The 20,929-nt window shown below is 39.8% G+C and overlaps 1 protein-coding gene across 13 annotated transcripts in view; it reads right to left on the bottom strand.

The window, feature by feature from the left end:
• Window positions 1-16,975, bottom strand: part of LOC103724162 (NADH:ubiquinone oxidoreductase, 17.2kDa subunit) — a 54,103-nt gene extending 37,128 nt beyond the window's left edge. For 4 of the 13 annotated variants that reach the window (XR_015968021.2, XM_089924809.1, XM_026800394.4 and 1 more), the window contains exons 1-3: window positions 16,574-16,846; window positions 9,557-9,613; window positions 9,305-9,357 (exon numbers count right to left, since the gene is read on the bottom strand). Coding sequence is in view for 12 of the 13 variants with exons in the window: in XM_089924809.1 (XP_089780935.1) it covers window positions 9,305-9,357; window positions 9,557-9,613; window positions 16,574-16,685 (222 nt within the window). In the remaining variant the exon portion in view is untranslated. Of the gene's footprint in view, window positions 1-9,296; window positions 9,358-9,556; window positions 9,614-16,573 lie in introns of all 13 variants that reach the window. The other 9 variants (XM_088702904.2, XM_088702905.2, XM_088702902.2 and 6 more) reach the window with 6 other exon arrangements.
• Window positions 16,976-20,929: the final 3,954 nt, after the last annotated feature.

Below are 20,929 nucleotides of genomic sequence, written 5' to 3' on the forward strand. Positions count from 1 at the left end.
ATCTGCATCGTCTGCGATTCAAGGATCATCTTCCGACCGAATCCAATGAAATCCAACGTCTTCCCATATTTCCTCTCATTGCACACCCTCTTCTTCCGGGTTCCAAGCCTATCCCGTGATCCTCTTCGTCCGTGAATCCCTCTCAACTTCACGTCCACGTCTTCTTCGCGTTCTTCCCAACAGAACAAACTCCATCCCGTATACAATCGACCATTCAAAGTCCACGATTCGGCCGTCCACATTTGACTTCAACCATTCCGTTTCTTCCTCCCAAGATAGAGCCAAGATCCCATCTTCTCCGGATTATTCTCACTCGCGATAGCCTCTTTCCTCTTCCGAACCAATCCAGCCGCTTGCATCCTTATCCTTTCTTCAAATCCCAGCAACCGTATGCTTTCATCCCAGCAAAATTCCAATATCCCTCCGGATTACGTTGATCCAATCTTCATCTCAGTTCACGGCTCTTCACTCCTTCCCAGCCGAATCAACCAACCTTCTCCGGATTCCACGTCCACGAACAGATCCCATGCTTCCCAGGCGACCGTTCCCAAGCCTCCCCAGCTTCCTTCCCGCAACCAATGCTCCACATCACAGCCGTAACCTCCTTCCAAACCAAATCCAGAACCTGTCCTAGCCTCCCTCCGGATCGCGTTCGTGATCTATGTTCATCCCACGACCGCATCAAATCCCCTGTTACGTGTATCTCCCGTTCACGATAGCCTTCATCCACCCACGCCTCCCCTGTTTCACGAGCTTCATCTCCCAGCCTTGCATCCTTATCTCTACTTCGGAACAGAGTTCCAGCATCCCGTTCGTGAGCCATATCCTCCCTAATCATCCGCGATTCAAGGGATCAGCTCCCAGTTCCGTTCCCAGCACCTCATCCACGGATGTAATCCATCTCTTCCTTATCCAAATCCCCTGCATTCTAGAGTTCATCTTCTCTGAAAATCAAGCAACCTGTGAGCCACTTCCTCCCAACCGAACTAGCTTTCCATCACCCACATCCAATATCCCACGGATCAGCTTCATCTTCCCGAGTTTCACGGCAACCAAATGCATCCCCCCTGCTTTGAAACAAGAGTATCATCTTTGTCTTCTTCCAAACCAATCTTTGTTCCGGATTGATCTTCATCCAGTTTCCTCTTGCGATACATGCCATTCGGATCCACGAACAGAGCCCGAGTCTCCGGCACATCAAATCAGCTTCTTTCCAACGGCACCCACAGTCCAACTTCATCTCAGCCATGAGCATCATTCTCTGCATCGAAGGATCAAGCCAACTGATCAATGCAATCAAATCCCAACTCCTTCAGATTCCCAGCACCTTCAGCATCCGTGGATGATCTTCCGAGGCCATATCCCATGGTCTTCTTCCACGTTGGAGCGCATGCAACATCTTCCGAATCAAGCTAGCCTCTCCTCGGATCAACTCGAACCTCCACATCCTTATCCTTCCATTCGGAATAGCCAGAGAAGAGAAGAGAGAGAGGATGCCGAGTCTATAAAAGGAGGAGAGTTTTTCCTTGGGAAAGCATTCCTACTCTCCCCACCGGGGTGGATCTCTTCGCTGGAGTAGCGGAATCCCACAAGTTCCCACGGGAAGAAAAGAAATAAAAGGAGAAAGAGGAGTTTGGCTATTTTGGGAATATTTCAAAGGAGGAAGAGAAGGAAGGAATGGGAGCCTGCTACTGTGCTGCTGCTGCCGTCCACCACTGCATGGAAGCCTGATCTCCTCTCCAGGGCTGGATGCAGCCCTAACAAAGGGACACGGGTTTTGTATTTTTTTTATTTTTCTTGGAATTGTATGAACCTAATTGATCTTATTGAATATCCTTTTATCTCATGTTTAATTTCTGTGATTTTAAATATGAAGTTTATACAACTATTCTTCATGATCATTGAAGTAAAAATAAGATAGTTCATGCTTAAGGAAGATGCGATGTGCTGCCACCTTAGATTAGGATAGACATTTCATGCCAACTAAAGATGGATTATGCCTAAATTACTTTTGTAAAATTTTATTCGAATGCTTATTAGGCTTGTAGCCAATTTGCATGTTAATCCAAGAATAAATTAAAATACAAATAACCCTTGTTCCGATGTTAGTGGTGAATTCCATGCCCTAGGTTCTCTCAAACTGATATCATTTTAATTGCATTTTTTATTAAATTCCTTAATTTAATTTTCTTCACAAATTCATCCTTTTAAATATTTTTATTTTTAAGAAAACAACTATACCCCAATCCCTGTGGATCGATACCCGTAATCACTATTCTACCAGATACGTGCTATTGCGTGGTCTTTAAAGTTGACTATCAGTACTGAGCACCAGACCGGCTTCCCAGCGGCACAGGTCAGTACAGGCCGGCGTCGTGCCCTGTCAGACCTGTACTAACATAATAGAGGAGGCGAGGGAGAGGGCGAACAGGAGAGAGGAAAAGAGAGAAGAGGAGAGAGGAAGGGAGGCCAACAGAGGATGGCAAAGGCTAGCGGAGGGCCGAAACAGGAGATCTGGTCGCGGCCTCCGCCTACTGCCCGGGTGTCGGCCTCCAACGACCCTCCGCTGGCCTCCGCCACCCTCCATCGGCCTCCCTCCCTCTCCCTCTCCCTCCCCCGCTCGCTTTCTCTTTTTCTCTTTCCTTCTCCTTCTCCCCCTCCGGCAACGGATTTCGTTTTCGTTGCCAGAACCGTCCTGGTCCGCTGCCGAGACGGCTCGGTATGACCAGAACCGCCCAATTTGGGATGGTTCCGCCAACCCTACTATGGAGGCATGGTTAGCAGCCTGGCTTTTAGAATAACAGCCGCTTCCCCATGTTGGAACAATCATTATTTCAAAAATTGGAGTTTTCAAAAATTTTAGAGATAATTTGAAAATATTAGCAGGGCACGTATTTGATATATATGTGATTTTTGGGTTATTAGGTCCCCAAGGAATCCAGTGAAATGATTAGGTTACTTAGTAGTTGGCATCAGCTAGGTAAGTAACATTCTACACTTTATAGTATTTTATTAAAAATATCTGAAAAATAACTCCTATCAAATATTGTGCAAACTATTATTATGACTCCAAATTTAATTGCATAAGAAATCTCCACAATTATATGAATCCAATTCTTCATCGTATTACTGTAAATTAGTTGCATGGTTTTCATCCATTATGTGCAATTTTGTTGTATTTCTATAATTGGATCAAGCAGGTAAAATTATATTTGTTGAATATTCTATTATAAAACCAAGTCGTATGTTTGTACAGCATTGTCAATTTTGCAATTGAATTTTTGAAAATTTTATCTATTTTATAAATGCTTGAATTGCCTTAGAAATTTTAAATATTCGAGAAAGAATACTTTGAATTCTATGTATATGTGTATTTCCTGACTTTGGGCATGGCTGCATTATGTGACTTATGCCGCAGGGGTTAAATACGGTCTCGCCCTACACTACAACGGTTAAATGGAGTATTGTGACCTAGTCACGTGGGTTAAATGCGGCCATAGTCTTTGATTGTAGAATTAACATGGAACTACTATTTGATACCCATGATTGAATATTTGAATCAAGGTTCGTCGTCTCGATACCAGACCCATACCATTGCACACTAGCACAATGTTGGTATGGTACGATATGGAATTTTTTTGGCATACCGAGTGTCGGTATGCCATCCGTACCAAATACCGGTACCAAACTAGTATGGTATGCTCCGTACCGCCCAATTCGGCTGGTACGGCGTACCATGATTTGAACGCAAATATAGTTTCAAAATATGAAATTGGATATTATATTTTACTCTAGCAAAAATGCATAATTTCTTTGTATGAATCATTGAGTTAAATTACTTTATATAGCTTGAATGAATTATATAAAGTGGATTGTTAATTTCTGAGCTATAAGGCTCATTATTTTGACGTATTTATTTTAAGATCTAAGAACTAAGGACTAGCCTAATAACAGCTTTTGGGGAGAGCGAGTAGAGGCAAGTCCGACTCCTAGTGGGCCAGCTTGTATTAAAGTGTTGTTTGAGAATTTTGTATAAATATACTAAATACTAGAAACAAGGTTTGCCAAACCAGTACCGAAGACAAAATACTAGAAACAAGGTTTGCCAAACCAGTACCGAAGATCGTACCAGGTGGTAACCGGTTCGATAAGGTACGAGTTCATGTCATACCATTCTAGGGCAAATCGGGGAAAGGGAGAAAGAGAGAAAGAAAGAGAGAGGGAGGGAGAGGAAGAGGTGAGAGAGGGAGGAGGCTTATCGGTGAATCTCCTCCCGGCGGCTTTTTGGATCTAGCAAAATAAGCGGACAACGAAGCAGTGTCAAAAAGGAGTGAGCAATCAGACAAAACGAAGGGTCATAAGCTAAACCCTAACCATGATCCTAGCTGAGCGAGCGAGAGAGAGGGGAGGGTTACTAGCTACAGCCGAAAGGGAGCGAGCAACGTACGGCAGTCAAGGCTCGCAAACCATCAAAACCCTCAAATGAGGGATGAGAGGTGCTCTTAAACCATCGTAAGCACCCAAGGGTGAGGCAGGTTATAGCCGAACTAATCCAACCCGCGGAACCATTTCTACTTGTCGTCGGTTTGGTTTGATACAAACCAAACCGTCTAGTTCATGTCAATTCGGCAATCACTGATTGGAAATTTAGAGTTGTACTCTATTTATAACTTTTGGTAATCCATAAGAATGTATATATTTTAACTTGAGAGTTTAGTTAGAGTTTAGTTGTTTTGATCATCATTATTACCTGTGCATGAACTATATTGTTATCAAATTATGTTAAATTCATTAACAAGTTAAAAAACTTACATACCTATAGGGCCAACCCCCACTTGTGCGAGTATTCAGTGATTGTCATACCCTTAAATTAACATTTAGGGATCGAGGGTGTGACAATTGAAGTCATATAAAAGCATAAATTTAATCTTTAGGGTTTAATCTAGATCTTAGGATATAACATAGGATGAATGTAGGTGAGTAGTTATTAGATGCTTAGATATGCTCCTGTATTACCTATTATTCCATAAGTCATTGCATATTCTTAAATTTTAGTAAATTTGAAACTCTATAATGAACTTCTATTATTGTTTTAGTGTAGGTTAAAATGGCACTCTAGTCTATTAAGAAGGTTGCCAATATTACTAATGACTCTCATACCGGAAAACCTTCAAATCAACAGGCTGATGACACTGGTCAGCAGAAGGGTGTCAGAACCTCTACTTGAGATACCTAGACTGAGCACCAGCAGCAGCCTGGGATGCTCCAATTTATGGATACTTAGTTAGTATGTTGCAGCAACAATAGCCACAATTCTAAGAACAACTAGAGCTGCATAAGTGGTTTCAACAACATTGTTGCAACAACAACAATTTCAACAATGGTTGTAGCAACTACTGCAACAATAGCAGCTATTGCAGCAAAAGTAACAACGACCACTGAGCATTGAGGCCCAGTCATTGCAACACAGGGTATCTCAGAACTTAAGAAAGTGATCCCATCAGCTTTCAGGGAACTACTGAACCCTTAGAGGTTGAAAACAGGTTGGGTGAGATAGAGAAGGCATTTGCAGTTGTGAAATGCTCAGAAGAAGATAAGGTAGTATACGCCTCCTATATGTTACAAGGAGAACCATCTGATTGGAGGAAAAATGGTGCAGCATAAGCATGCTCATGATACAAAGCCATTTACCTGGAAGAAGTTTTGTAAAGCTTTTTATGAAGAATTATTTCCTTCAAGCATTAAAAGACAGAAAGAATATGAATTTATAACTTTGATGCAAAAAGGTATGACAGTGGCCTAATATAAGGCGAAGTTCAGTGAACTTGCCAAATTTGCCTCTTCATTGGTGGAAGATGAAGAGAGTTGAGCACATAAGGTTCGAATGTGTTTAAGAGCAGAAATTAGAAAGTGTTTAGCATCATTCGAATTAAGCACCTATAGAGAAATAGTAAACAAGGCACTGATAATACAAAGAGAACTTAATCAAGGATAGAAAGAAAAGGAAAGCCAGAGGAAGAGGTACAGACCGGTAGTTTTACAGGTGGACAAAGTTCAAATTGGCAATCAAAGAAGCAAGGTACCTGGCATAACATGGCCAGAGAGCAGCAAAGGAGTTATGCCGGAATGGGAGGGGTCACACAGATAAGGATTTCCCTTGAACACTAGTCCTTGTTTCAGATGTGGATAGGCAAGTCACAAAATAGCAGCATGTCCGATGACAACAAAGTCAGACCACCTCGACACCTCAAACATCTCAGCCAGACCAACCATCAGCAAGTAGAACCCCTCTACTAGACAGAATATAGGCAAAAAACAAAAACCTAGGACTCAAGGGCAAGTCAATGCTCTCACATGACAAGATGCTCCGGCCCCTAATATTGTGGTGGAAGGTACCTTTCCAATACTCAATACTTATACATACGCTTTGTTTGATCCTGGCACCAGCACTACTTTTATTGAAAAACATAATATACCACGTGAAGTTGTGAACCTTTAGAAATTGAGCTATCTGTTGAAACCCCGGTTGGTAATGTCCTGGCTGCTGCTTATGTTTGCAAGTCTTGTGTTATTAAAATAGGAGATAGAGAGTTGTTGGCAGATCTAATGGCATTTGAAATGAGATACTTTGATATTATACTAGAAATGGATTGGCTCGCTTCCTATCATGCCTCGATTAATTTTCACAAGAAGATTGTGAACTTCTAGCTTCCATATCTACCGGAGTTCAGTTTTGCAAAAAGTACAACAATTACCCCTTCACATGTGGTATCAGCCTTGCAGGCATCGTATGTTGTACCACCCTGAACCGCCTAGTTTGAGGCACACCAAGCCGTACTGGGGGCAGACCTGAACGATTCTGCCCCTTAGTTCAAGAAACCGGCGAGGCAGAGAGGGAAAAGGAAAAAGAGGAAGAGAGAGAAAGAGAGGGAGGGAGAGTGTGAGGGGGAGGGGGAAGAGTGGAGAAGGGAGGTGGAGGGAGGTGGAGGGAGCCCTCTGACTCCCTCTTTCGAATGAAACAAGTGTTGAGGGCCCTTTCTTATTTTTTGAAGCATTAAGTGAAGTCGGCAAGGCTTGCCTTTTTTATTTTTTGAAGGGTTAAGTGAAGTTGACAAGGCTTGCCGACTTCACTTAATGATTCAAAAAATAAAACAGTGGCCCTTTTTTTATTTTATGAACCTTTAAGTGAAGTCGGCAAGCCTTGTTAACTTCACTTAACCCTTCAAAAAATAAAAAAGGCACCTCTTGTCCCTATTTCATTCGAAACATGGGAACCAGAGGGCTCCCTCCACCTCCCTCCACCTCTCTCTCCTCTCTCGCTCTCACTATCTCTCCCTCTCTTCCTCCCTCTCCCTCCTTTCCTCTGTCTTTATCTTTTTCACCTCTTTCCTTCTCCCTCTCCCCATCCCTCGTTGGCTCTACAAGGCTCTTGTAACAGTACAAACCTGGTGCAGAACAGCACATACCATACCAAACCATGCCATCGGACAACCAGTATAGGTCCGCATAGCATACCTTGCTTGCAGGCCAGGTGAATGTTGAAGAAGGGATGTTGAGGTTATCTGGCTACTTTGAGGGATACTCAACAAAACAAAATTAAGAGACATCACTATTGTGTGCAAGTTTTCGGATGTTTATCTAGAGAACTTGCCAGGATTGCTAATAGATAGGAAGATTGAATTCTCCATTGATCTAGTACCAGGTATAGGGCTAATTTCTAAAGCTCTGTATAGCATGGCTCCTACTGAGTTGAAGGAGGTAAAAAGCAAGCTCTAGTCCTATTTGTAAAGAAGAAAGGAAATAAGTTATTTATGTAAAATAAAGCATAATGTAAGCAATAATGACTATAATAACACTATTTTTTGTGCCTACGAGAAACCTTAGATTCTTTTCAGGGTCGGTGGAACCATCTCGAATTGGGCGGTTCCGGTCATACCAAGCTGTCCCGGCAGCGGACCAGGATGGTTCCAGCAATGGAAATGAAACCCGTTGCTGGAAAGGAAGAAGGAGAAGGAAAGAGAGAAAAAAGAGCGAGCAGGGGAGGAAGGGAGAGAGGAGGGTGGCGGAGGCCGGCGCCCGGATAGGAGGCGGAGGCTGCCACCCGGGAAGGAGACAAAGATCGCGGCTAGGTCCCCTGTTTCATTTGAAACAGGGGTTAACCGCTTATTAATTTCGCGATTTTTAAGTGAAATCAGCCTCCGACGGCCCTCTGCCACCTTCCTCTCTCCCTTTCTCTCTCTTCCTTCTCTCTCTCTTTTCCTCTCTCCCATTCGTCCCTCTCCTTCGTCTTCTCTACTGTGTCGGTACTGACCTATGCCGCCGGGCAACCGGTCCAATGCCCGTTACCGGCACTGCAGACCATAATTTCTATCATAAAGTTTAACCTGAATGCAAAAAAAAAGTACAGAAAAACCCTAAGTTTGCATGCCTTGCAATAAAAGAAAAATTCTCGGCCTACAAAGTTCTATGGTCTTGAACAAAGTATGCCATACTGTACCGAATCGGACAATACGAGGCATACCATACCACACCGGTTTGGTACTAGTAATGCAATACGGGGGATGTACCGACACTCGGTATGTCGAACTGGCCGCCGTACTAGGCGTACCAACACAATAACAAAGTGGCACCGGTTAAGAGCCCGTTACCAAGATGGCATACCATAGTCTTAAACATTAACAAAGACCAAAGTAGAAGATAAATGTGGTAGAAAAGATAAGACTAAAGTGACATGGTGTTAGGTACAAATGTGATTTCTTTTAGAGATGAGTTCCATTCCTAAGTGATACTGACATGTCATCATGAAGATGTAGGGAGTGCTCTGCAAAGTACACCAAAGAAATTATTGACTTTTGGTGTTCAAGGCATATTGTCTTAAATGTGAAAATTTTTGAGTTAATTTCTTTGTCGATAAGGTTGACGAAAATTGTATCAAAGTGGGAAGAGATAGTATGAAAAAATAATGGGAGTGAAATCTTCAGAGTAAAGTATTTCTAAACTTCCAATATTTTAAAAGATTACGAAAATTTTGGTCTCAACATTTAGAATAGAGGAGCACCCACAAGGATGCAATTCTTCATGGTTTGTATTGCTAGTAATATCCTCAGTTTAGACAAATGTAAATGTTATAATTTATAACTAAAAATAAACGAAACTGGAGTTGTTCAAATTAATAGAATATAATGAGCCAAAAATTAATAAAAAAAGTAAAATGTTGCAACTAAAGAAACCGCCATTTGTCAAGATTCAAAAAATAATTTCAAAATTTATATTACTCAATGAGAGGAATTAAATACACTCTTGCCTCCGGAGTTGGAGCTTTCTTTCTTTGGCCATTCAACCAGCATATCCACTCAACTGCAACCATCAAAGATATCGGAGTTAAGTTTGCTAAGTGCAGGGTAATAGTGAAATAATTTCATATTGAAGTACATTGAACTTTTCTATAAATATATGTCCAATGCACTGTTCGACTTCACCCAATAACTCAACCCAACACCTAACCTCAGTTTAAAGAAGCATAAGAATATGATCAGAGAATTATTCCAAAACTAACCTGGAATGGAAGTGGGGTCCTCTTCACCTTTGAAAATCACCCATCTTTTCTCCTTCGCTAGCATTATTATGGAGGAGAAAAACAGAATTTAGTTTCCAACAGTAATGAGAAAAACAAAAGGGAATTGTGTGAGTAAATTCAAGTTGAAGCTACTTCTTTTTCACATACATTAATAATAGATGTCATAATTAAATTACATGTGATGACCTCATACAGAAATTGCACTATGCACTGGCTGCATTTCATTACAGCAAAGGGCATAACATAAGATCAACCAGTGGCTTCATATTGAAATACATTTCAAAATTCTTAGTTAACTTCTTTAAACCACAAGTAATACCAAAAGCTAAAACCAAAATATGACAATGGAACTTCATGTAATTAAACTCAAGATATAAGTGTGACTCTAAACAACAACACTGGTCGTACCGAAAGTCACGATTAAGGTTCGTCATCTCAATATCAGACCTCATACCAATGCCACCCTATTACAGAGTCGGTATGCAGTACGATACAATACAGTAAGACATACCGAAAGTTGATACCATACGAGACTGTGTACTGGTACGGTACAGTATGCCCGATATGGTAAGATACTGACGTAACTGACCGGTATGGCAAATCTTGGTCATAATGGAACTTCATCTAATTAAACTCCAGTTTTAAGTGTGACCCTAAACAAAAACACTAGTCTTATCCCAAGCCATCTATAAATTTCAAGTGTATTTTCTTTATACTTGAAGTTCATAAATGTAATGTTAATTGAGTAATCTTAGTGATGGAGATCCAAAATCATGTTAGATGCATTTAAGGCTGCAACTTATGGATTTTTCTTAGAACTAATTTTAGTTGTCAATTCTATGTATTTTCCTTTTATCTATACATGTTCTTAGTTATTGATGAAAAGGGCAATTTAAAATCAGTGGCTGAGATTAAAAGATTTCTGATTTTATTTGTTAGCTTGATGAGCAAGTTACTGTAGCAGTACCGTTAATGATACTGTTCAAGCTAGAGCACCTATGAACAGTAACCGGATGTTTTGAGGGTATTTGAAGGAGTCAAAAGTCCTATTAGGGTTTCTTTTGTTATAAATTGGGATCTTAATATTTTATGTAACAGAGTTGGATAATTGTTTAATGAAGAAAAGGATAACTCCTTCAGTTTTTTCTCTTGTGCTCCAAGAGTGACTCTAGTATTATCCTTCCTCTTCCCTTTAGCCTTTTTTTTCCTTCTCCTCTTCTCATTTTTTCTCTACACGTAATCAATGTTTTTTCTAATTGTTCTTCATCAAAAATACCTCCTTTATTGCCATTGATCTTTCATATCACACGCATCTCAGATTATTTCTTCTGGGAAATTCAAAAGAGCATATGATTTCAATTGTTCAATTGTAGAAAACCTTAAAAACACTGTCAAGGCCTAAAATCCTAAGCCCTAGGATAGATTACAGTCAACCATTGTTTATTTTATTTAAGAACGTAGTTTTCTGTTTCAATTTTATTGAAAACACAGGTCATAACCTGAAATTCCAGCAACATATAGATTTAGTCCTCTTCCTAAACCCTAATAAGTCCTCTTTCATAGACTATCCTAAATTCCAGCAACATATTTATATGACAGAACAAAACAATGCTAAACTCAAAATGGTGTTCTAGAAGGATACAATCGTTAAGTTTAACAGCCTATTACAATGCTAAAGGGTGTTTGACCCTAAGACCCATTTAAAGTCCATTCTAATATAAATATGTTTTTAAGGGACAGCTTAGAAACAAGTTCACACTCATTTCGTTTATCGTAGTTTATCATAGAACTTGATATATAGGTTACACTAACGGGAAGCCATCTTTTGCCTAAAATGACCCTAAGACATAAAAATCCACCTCACTAGGTTCCCTCCCTAGTTTTGGCTTTTGACTTTGTGCTCATGTCACAACAAAAAGGACAACCCTAGCAGTGATCAGCAATGCACCTCCTTGATAATTGTTCCCAGACTTTAGTCCCAACAACAGGAACATAAAACCAGAAAATTAAGTGCACGCGACTCACTAGTATATCTTCTACATTTACTCCTACTCCAGTCCATCTTCTTATCTTTTTTTTTTTTGTGATTCTGTGGTCAACAATGGCGATACTTTCCAACAAAGCCCTAAAATCCTCAAGAAGACAAGGGTATGAACAGAAACTAATGAACTGTTGAAACTAAAAGGAGCTATGATAAGTAATTGTAACATGAGAGTTATTCAGTGATTTGACTTTTTCTGATTTTGTTGTCCTCAATGGTGATACTTTCCAGCAAAGCCCTAAAATCCTCAAGAAGACAAGGGTATGAATCAAGAGTTATTTTAACACAAGAGTTGACCCCCCCCTCTTGGGTTGTCTATCTGGGCAACAAGTGGTATCAGAGCCTAAACTCTTCTACCCTAAGAGTAAAAGATCAAAATGACAACCCCATTTGGATCTTCCCACATTGAGGGTCAGTCCACCCAAAGACCCCCATTCTTTAATGGATCCGACTACTCATATTGGAAGGCTAGGATGAGAATATTTATCCAAGCCCAAGACTATGAGATGTGGACCATTATATTAAATGGACCATACATCCCATCCATCTATGTAGAGGGTGTCACTGTACCCAAACTTGAAAAGGATTGGGATGACCATGACATGAGAAAGGCACAACTCAATGCCAAAGCAATGAATGTGCTTTACTGTGCATTAGATAGGAATGAAGTGACCCATGAGGGCACGAATGAAGCCCTAAAATCCTCAAGAAGACAATGAACATGACACGTAATTTTAACACAAGAGTTATTCAATGGTTCGCCTCGAATCACTCAGTTCGGGATGTACCAAACCGAACTGAGGCAAAGTGTGCCCGGTCCCCCCCCCCACCCCCCGCCCCAAATAAAATGGTAAAGGGCTCCAAACCAGTGTGAACCACTACAAATAAAGAAGTTTGCACCAGTTCGAGGTTGATTCAGCCCCCTCTCCCTTTAATCATTTAAAAGAGAGAATGTGAGATGCTCCTGAGCCTTCTCATGCCTCTTCTCTTCATTCTTCCCTCAAAAATCCCACAAAAATATTAAAAAAAAAAAGAAAAACCCAATTTCGACAATCAAAGGCAAGTTACTCTCGGCCTAAATTGGTGTCAATTTATTCAAGTTTGGGCATGATCATGCACAAAAGCATAGGCCCAAATTTGAATTAAATTGAGAAATAAGTAGCCTTCCGTACATGCCCACGAGCTGAGAAAAATACATGCAGCATCCATGATAGGATGTTACATAAATCTAAAATCTTGATAGAGCGATGGCCACGTATTTTCTAAATCCATGTGCTGCACATTATATCAAACTCATATTGTTAGAGATTGGAAAGATTCATAAGATGCAACAGATAAAGGAGACAGCCCAATCCATCACCAGATTTATTTATAACTATATATAGGTCCTATCACTGATGGCGAAGTACTCAAGAGGGGAGATATTAAGACCACCTATCATACGATTTGCTACTAACTATATTGCACTTAATAGCCTCCTTGAGAGGAAAGCAAGCTTGTATTAGATGTTTGTCAGTGTCAAGCGGCAAAAGAGCAGATATGCAAGGGTCAGCACTAAGGGAGCCATATGGAGAGCTTGGTGATGATGCAAACTTTCTGGCAGCAGGCCAAAAAGATAGTAAAGGTTATCAAGCCATTATATAAAGTACTTTGGGCCACGGATAGTGAAAGGTTCCCCTAAATGAAATTCTTGTATCATATAATGGAGAGTACAAAGACTCAGATGAAGAAGGTAGATCCGAAGCATACCCGGTAGTATATCGATATTATGGAATAGCGGTGGGACTACTAGATAGGTAAGAAGTTGTATCTAGTAGGTAAGCAAGAATACTAAAAATCTAAAATATCAATTCATCAACTACTCCTATACTTGTAAATATTGTACTAAAACAATTAGCAAACTCTATTGACATCTTACTACCTGAACTCGAGGTTCTAGTATACTATACCTAGAAACGATAAGGATGAGGAACTTATGGCCACCATGCATAATGTGATCTAGAAAATGGAGCCTACTCTAGAATTCATGGCCTTATGTTTACAAGAGGTAAGTTAACTTAAGTGGCATGCGTGTAAGTTAACTTGTGTTTTCAATCATCAACATATTATAACATGTCTCTTTTCCACAGACGAAAGGGTATGACAGCTTTGGAGTCTCAACAACTATTGTAAGTAAGAAATCTATGAATCTAGGTATATTATATAATTACTAATATGATATTCTCTTGTTTGTAATTTTCTTTAATGCTTTTGCAGTTAAATGGTGGATTCATTTTGGTCTGTCAGCAAAAATTTTTGGTGGTTAGCCATCCAGATGGTCTCGTCGAGTAGTTATGAGCATAACTGGTCCATCTCTTTTCTCATTCACAGTAAGCAGAGGAACCGTCTATCATAGAAACGCCTCAAGCCCTCAACGACCTCGTATATGTCCACTATAATCTGAAGTTGAAGCTAAAGTGCATTCAAAAAAATATAGAGTTAAAATATACAGATCCGCTCCACACCACAATGATCTCCTCCTATAGGTACTCCCATACTAGGCTTCTAATAGCAACATTTCCTCTCTAGTGGTAGCAACATCGTCATGAATTGTTTATTTACAACTCATGCTCTCTCACACATTCATCATTCCTTAAAGCCTTCTTTTCTTTCCTTTTAATAATCTTGCAAATTGAGAAGTTATCTAAAAGTTTATGACATTGTTGCTGAACAATATTGTCGTTTATATTACAAAATTACTTTTAAGTAACTTTACTCCAAGCCATCATCAAATTAGAGCCAAGAACTATCACGCCCCCGCCTGCACGGGCACTTGAGGCACCCATTGCCCACGTGGGGGCCACATGAGGGGGGAACACGGGGCTTTCCTGTCAGATATTGTCCGATTTTGGGACTCGCACGCGCGTGCGCACGCCACTCAAACCCCTCTCCGGTTTTGTTTTCCACCCAAAATGCGTCTGCAAGATTTGGAGACACCCACCTCATATGCCCAGGCTCTGAAACGAGTCTACCCGATGTGGGATCTTTCATTCATCCACCCTCGAACTAGAGTCGTCCTCGGCTCTGATACCAAATGTCACACCCCCGCCTGTGCGGGGCATGTTACGCACCCAGTGCCTACGTGGGGGCCACATGAGGAGAGAACACGGGGCTTTCTTGCCAGATATTGCCGATTCCGGGACCCGCGCGCGCCGCTCAAACTCCTCCCCGATTTTGTTTTCCACCCAAAATGTGTCTACAGGATTTGGAGACACCCGCCTTATATGCTCAGGCTCTGAAACGAGTCTTGGGATCTTTCAAGAACAGTATCTAAAAAAAATACTCAATTTTGACCAAAATGCTTCCAACCTCATGCATAAAACTTTGCTGCATGTTATTCTAAGTTGGTTGGCTGGTTCATCTTCTATTTATTTTCTTTCAGTGTCAATGTGTCTAAAAAGACCAATCCATGTAGTTTTTAAGACAATACCATCAGCACTTATGAAATACATTCATAAAAAAGAAACTGAATCAAAGATATTTATCAATTTTTATCTCAATCACCTCCCACATCGTCCCAATTTTCTTGACTTCCCATCAGGCAAACTTATAAATTAACATCAATCCATTTCCATTTCAAATGAACACAAAACACAGCACTTCTTTTCTTCTTCTACTACTCTTTTTATCATTATATTTGAAATTTTGATTGGGCATGCTATATTTTTTCCCGTGTATAATTTTAAATTTTAAAGATTTCATTTTTGTATTTGTGTTCATGAATTGATAATTGATTGTTAAATGTTAGAATCATATATTCATTATTATCTATATGTATATTTATATTTTTGAATCTCGCTCGCAAAGCTACATGCCTTTTATGATTGCATCGCTTCCCGTCATATAGAATAAGATTGCAGACTATGAACAATGACCCAAGCTCTGTTGAGTACTTCAAGGAATACAAAGTCAAAGTCAACCACACCATAGAGAGGTAAATACCAGTGACACAACTAGAAGAAAGCAGATTCAGTGGAAATGACATGCAAATAAGGATAAGTTACCCACAAAACAGATAACAGTGAAAATAACATGCAGATAAGTTACCCAAACTGTATGTAAGACACAAACACAGTTGTTAAAAATAACATCCATTACATACAAAAAGTTATCACATTTGAATGTTTCGGGGCTTGATAACCGTTAACAATACTTCATACACAACTTCAAGTACTAAGATGATAACAATATATACATCCATTGTTTTCCAAGCCTTCCAAACACTACCATCAATCCTGAAAGCATTGGAAGAAACAAAACAAAAAGAAAAAATCCAAATTTTATCCAATGCTCTTGACAAAGATTCAAGGTCCAAAATTTCAAACACCACCATTGTGACAGAAACCATCAAAATTTACATAAGCAATATAGAAACCAAAATCATCCAACTTTTTCCCATAAGACTCGAGAGATAGAACCAAATAGAAATATCCAGATTATAAAAAAAAATCACTAAAGACTCAAAAACTGCACCTTTAGAGCTCGTCAATTCAAATTATGAACAAGCCATGTAGCGTTAATACCAATAGGAGGTGAGCTAAAGAATCCAAGACGAATCAGCGAAGACAGGACAGCAACATTATTTCAAGCCTTCCCAATTTTGTTCAATGCTCTCGATCAATAGAATCAACTATCAAAGCCAGATAAAGATTCACGATCGAAAATTTCAAACACCACCACTGTGTCCGAAACCATAAAAATTTACATGCCACAACAATTAAGCGACCAAAATCATCCAACATTTCTTCCCAAAAGATTCAACAAATAGAATCAAATAGCAATATCCAGGTTTTGTGGGGAAAAATCGCTAAACATTCAAAAAATCTCGTCTTTTGAGGAAGTTACACAAATGGTGGCGAACTAAAGAATCCAAAAAAACATGAGAGAAGAAGAGGAAAGAGAGAGAGGACGCTTACTGGCTCCATCGATCTCCTCCTTCCGAGTGAAGTAGCGATTGCCGACCTTGTCAACGCCCACCAGTGTACGGGAGCTGAAGAAACCCCGTAACTTGGATAGCATCTTCGACATCTCCCTCCCTTCAATCGATCGAACACCTACGCTTCATCGCCGTTTAGGATCGGCCGTATGAAGTGCGCAAACGAACGAAGTTTCGAGAATGTAGCGAGTTAGCGAAAAGGAAGATGGATCCGGACTCGCCAGTTACCCGTTTGTTAGGTTTTGGATGTGGTTGGGCCGCCCATAATGGGCTAGATCACTTAATATTCAAAAATAAAATAATATTTATGATAAGATAAGAAACTAATGGGTTGTTTCTTTTTTTCTCCTCTTTCTCTCATGTTTGAGTTTTTTCCTAACTCAATTCATGTCCGAAATACTGCCCGAGCAACTTTAAGTGTTTCAAAAGAGAGAAACATCAAGTAAAAACTTTCTTTCATCCTATTCTTGCACCAAAAGGATTTGCACTGTGGATTTTGTGGGTTCTACGGCCGAAAGTGCATTTCAGAAGTGAAAATATACATGGTTCAACCTCTTCAAGATCTTAAAAGTTTCATTTTACTTTCAAGGTAATTCATAAAATGTGGATATAATATTTATATGGAATTCAAAAAAAATGGACACGTTTTCCACTCTTTTCTTCTGGAGCAAATAAGATTCATTAGTTTGAAGAAGAGATGTAGCTAAGTTTTTAGGTGGTTGTTGTTTACAATTACCTTTAGGGGGAATTTGGTATGAGATGATCATCCCAAGACCAAGAATAATATGGATAGAGGTGATGGGATCATCATATTGATTACATCACGGTAATCCTACGTTGCAGTCATTCTCAATCATCTCCACTTCTTAAATCACCATCTAACCTAGTGATGAGATATTTATCCTTAAGGTTGGGTATTGATGAGAGCACAAAAGTGCGATCTACATACCACCTAAATTAGTGTTATTGCTAACTGATAATGATAAATTCACCGGTTTAATATTATATTTTTTTTTGGTACAGGTTATTACAAATTAAAGTTTAAATGCGCATTTGGTATAAATTGCGCAGGCCCAAACCTACCATGACCTGGTCGAGCACATTTGCCCCCGAGTGATTTCCCACATTGTGCTAGCCATCCCACGGTTCATCATCAGCATCACGTCTTCAACACGTTGCAATGTCCCAGCATCCGCGCCGTCCATCGGATCACCTTCCAAATCAGCCCCGCATCCAAAGACTCTGCAATCTCCCTGCATCGCACAGCCCTCCTCCAGATCAACATCCCATCCTCCCGTAGCCCAAAGAAGGAAACCCACGTCATTCTCCCAGCCTGTTCCGCGAACGCCCGTGCGACTCCTTCCGACTGTAAGCATCCAGCCAAATTCTTCCGGATTTGAATCTCCCAGCGCCCATCAAGCCATGATCGGCTCCTCCCAGCTTCTCCAGTGACCCCAGCCTCCTTCGCACGATCCGTTCGTCCGCGTCACTGCCAGCAGCCTGTGAAGCAGCCCAAGTTCCCGTCTGTATTCATCATCCACGGATCCACGCCTCCCAGCACCGACCGGCCGCCCGTTTCAAAGATCCACAGCTTCATTCCGTGCGGAAACAAGGGAGAAGAAAGGATCCCACGCCCGCTTCTAATCCGGCGTCCACAAAGTTTCAGAATTCCGCATCTCTTCCAGATTTGAAATCCCAAGCGTCCAAGCTCCATGGATCATGCCGGCCGGTCCAGCTTCCTCCGCATCCAAGCACCCGCGGCGCTCTTTATCTGGATCCACCTCCTGAGATCCCGCGCCCGTTTCTCCTCCTCTCCATGCGAAATCAGGGGATCCATCGGCTGGCCAAAAAGGTGGGGGCGATCTTTAAAAGAGGAGGAGGAGAAGAGGAAAAAAGGGGGGAGCTCTATTTTCGGAAGGAGGTGCTCGGTTGGGTTTGAGGCCAAAGAAACAGGGGAGGAAGCTCTGTTTTGGGGAAGAAATAAGAAAAAAAAGAGAGAGTATTTTAGTTTTCTGTTTGAGTTTAGTTTTTTTTATTTATGAGAGCAATGTTTTTCTTTAGTTTGAGTTTATGAGAACAATGTATTTTTTTTAGTTTTATTTTAATTGAAAGTTTTAATTGAGAAGTTATGTTTTGAGTTTCAGAGCATGTTGTTCTTATTTTTAGTTTTATTTTAGATTTTATTTTGAGTTTTAATTTTTGAGAGTTTATTTGGGTAGAAAGTTGTATTTATTCTGCAATTTTAATTTCTGTTCTGCAATACATTAAATCTTCTTTCATGCAATCTATATTCCAGTCTGCAATTTTCCTAGCACTATTTTCATCCATTTTATGCCAAAGTTTTTCTTTGATTAGTTCAATATATAAATACTTTTCAAATTTAAATACCTGTCTTTTTGTCAATTTTAAGTAGAAAATATTCTCTGGTAGCCTAAAGAATCATTCAAACATTCTCGAAGTAATGTTTTTCTTTTATCATTCAAAAATCGATTTCGAATCCGAGTGAACGTTTTAATTTTTATGCAACTCCAATCGCCTCCCTGTGGATCGACCTCTTACGACCACTATTCTTCGAGTAGAACAGGTAAGAGTAAAATTAATTTAAAACTTTGTTTGTTGGTTCTAACAACGATCTGAGCCAAATAGCAAACTCTCTAGGGGATAGGAAGAAAGGTGAACTACCTAGTCAACCAGTGCCTAACCCTAGTAGACAACAAAATCAAGGTCAGAGAGGTCAGTATCAAATCGATTCTAATGGAAATCCGACCTATGAAGTCTAGGCAATTACCACTTTAAGGTTTGGCAAGCAAGTAGACAATAAAGTCCAACTTCCTGAACATGAAAAAGAAAATAAAAATGAATCCGATAAGAACCCTATTCAGAAGAGGGGTCAAGATTAAATCAGAAAAAAAGGAAGAACCCATAAAAATATACAAACCTAAGGTTTCCTTTCCCAGTAGACTTCAAGACTCTAAGAAACTATCTAACTTTGATGAAATAATGAAAGTCTTTAAAACTGTTCAAATAAATATACCTTTTCTCGATGCCGTACGACAAATTTTCTCCTATACAAAATTCTTGAAAGACCTCACCACGGTCAAAAGAAAAACCAGTATTCCTAGGCAAGCTGTTATGGCTGCACAAGCCTCATCTCTCATTCAACAGCAGATTGCCCCGAAATTCAAAGACCCTGGTTGCCCCACCATTGAAATAAAAATAGGAGAGACGATCATCCAGAGAGCCCTATTAGATTTAGGAGCCAGTGTGAACCTACTTACCTACTATATGTACCAAAAGTTAGGTTTGAGAGAATTAAAGCCCACAAATATTACCCTTTTCTTAGCAGATAGGACAGTGAAGTACCCCAAGGGGATTGTAGAGGATGTAATAGTGAAGGTAAACGAGTTTTACTATCCTGTGGACTTCGTTATCCTTGAGACCGATCCTGTAATACATCCAGACAGTCACACACCTATAATTTTAGGTAGACCTTTCTTAGTCACAGCAAATGCTGTGATAAATTGTCGAAATAGCATGCTGAAGTTATCTTTTGGCAACATGAAAGTCGAGCTTAATGTCTTCAACATAAGTAAACAACCACCAGACGATAAAGAAATCAATGAAGTTGACATGATTGAAAGTCTGGTCCAGGAGACTTTCTTACAAACTTATAGTAAGGACCCTTTAGAGGCTTACCTTGCCCATTCCGAGGAAGGGGTCAAGCATGCGCTCCCTAATTATGTTCCTTTTATGAGCATAGATCGTCATCAGCTGACTGTTCTTCCTCGGACTCTTCCAAAACCATTCTTAGATAATGGTTGAAAAAAATGAATCTACATTTTGTCTGGCTGTAGATATAAAACTTAGCGCTCTTGAGAGGCAACCCAACATGTAAATATTATATATTATAATAATAATAATAATAAATAATAATAACAAAAATAAATAATAATAATAATAAAATTTAATAAATTACTAACATGCAGGTTTGGGAATTTTTGCCCCAATTGTCAATTTGCCTACCCATATCAGGTAACTTCTCCTCTGTCCTATTACTGCTTTAAAATTTCTTTAACATTGAGCACAATATTAGATTTAGGTATAAGGGTGAGAATATTTTTGATTTCTCTAACTAAAAAAGATCATAAAAAAAGGGGGATTTCAAACTTTTAACTCAAATTCTAATATTTTTGGCTGTACAAACTAGGAATTGCTTTGACAATAGCTTTGAGTTAAGGAATATGATAGCAGTTCTAGCTTGAGTTTTCGTCCCACCTATCTTCTGCTAACATGATAGAAGACGATTTACCACCTACACGTAAGCACATGAATAGTG

Source organism: Phoenix dactylifera, chromosome 8 (genome assembly GCF_051530095.1).
Source record: "Phoenix dactylifera cultivar Ajwa chromosome 8, Ajwa_hap1_PhDact_Kaust_v1.1, whole genome shotgun sequence".
NCBI classification, from domain to species: Eukaryota; Viridiplantae; Streptophyta; class Magnoliopsida; order Arecales; family Arecaceae; genus Phoenix; species Phoenix dactylifera.